The sequence below is a fragment of the Mesitornis unicolor genome, unplaced genomic scaffold, assembly GCF_000695765.1.
Source record: "Mesitornis unicolor isolate BGI_N332 unplaced genomic scaffold, ASM69576v1 scaffold52590, whole genome shotgun sequence".
NCBI lineage: Eukaryota > Metazoa > Chordata > Aves > Mesitornithiformes > Mesitornithidae > Mesitornis > Mesitornis unicolor.
Window position 1 is genome coordinate 1 of NW_010157265.1, and position 1221 is coordinate 1221.

General features: G+C 43.0%; 1 protein-coding gene across 1 annotated transcript in view; it reads left to right on the forward strand.

The window, feature by feature from the left end:
• Positions 1–304: 304 nt before the first annotated feature.
• The window catches only part of JAK1 (Janus kinase 1), a gene marked incomplete at its 5' end in the record, with an annotated part of 12641 nt that continues 11724 nt past the window's right edge, over positions 305–1221 (forward strand). Inside the window, 2 exons of the mRNA XM_010179260.1 lie at positions 305–462; positions 1146–1206. Coding sequence (XP_010177562.1) covers positions 305–462; positions 1146–1206 — 219 coding nt within the window. The remainder of the gene's footprint in view (positions 463–1145; positions 1207–1221) is intronic.

Sequence of the window (1221 nt, forward strand, 5' to 3'; positions counted from 1 at the left end):
GGGCCGGTGCCAGAGAGAGAGCGAGGCATGCTCCGCACCCCCTTTAAATCCATGAATTCGCAGGGGCACTGATTGGCTTGGCCCTGGTCAGAGGTGGGGCTGACAAAGGAAAAGGGGGAGCTTTTCAGGTAGCTTCTTAAAGAGCCATCTCCATAGCCCTTCCCCCGTTACCAAAGACACAACCAAAAACCCCTCACAGAAAACCCAGTACACCAGTATGCAAAAATTGCTGGATATTAAAACACTCCTGAAATATTTTAATAGAACTGTAAGAGTTCTTTACTAAAATGTCTCTCTGTTGTAGGAATTGAAACTGTCCTCGCACGACGAGGCCCTGTCGTTTGCGTCCTTGATAGACGGATACTTCAGGCTCACAGCAGATGCCCACCATTACCTCTGCACAGATGTGGCTCCCCCGCTGATTGAGCACAACATAAAAAATGGATGCCATGGACCCATTTGGTTAGTAAAAAGTTGGGGTTTTATTTTTCTACTTGAATAGTTAGTCTTAATATTGCTGCATAGCGAGAAAAACTGACATTTGGAAGGCTGTTAGTTACCAAAAGGTTGTAGAACAACTTAGTTTTGCTATGGATTATATGGAAAAAAATACCACTGTTTCTCTCCACGTAACTTACTCCTCTATAAAACCAGTGTTCCCTCACTGTAGGAGTACTTTGAGGCTTCCTTCACAAATAGCTATAAAGATCATCGTCAGTTGAGCAGATGGGGATATTTTAGGTAAACAGTGGAACCATATCTACACTGACACTGGGAGTCCTTGGATGGATGAACAAAGCCTTTGGTTGTTTTTTAAATAGCTAAAGCAATTATTTTCCCTTCTGCCTACATTTTCGGCTTTTCCTTTTATGTTTGAAGATGCAGTATATAGAAAACTGAGAGCTTATCTGTGCGCACTGTGGTGGATGTGGAATTTGCCCGTTGAGCGTGCTAAGAGCTTAAGAAACCTTTCTTCCCTTGCTCTGTGCACCTAAATGTGAGCGTGTGTAATGCACACAATGCATTGTATTATTGTTAAAATATTGTTTAAGTTGCTGTTACACGTTTTTGTTTCAAATACAGGATTACTCTCCTATGTATTTACTAATTTTGGGGTTTCCTCATTTGTTCGTTGACCCTTTCAGCACGGAGTACGCCATCAACAAACTGCGGCAGGAAGGGAATGAAGCAGGAATGTACGGGTTGAGATGGGGCTGCCCC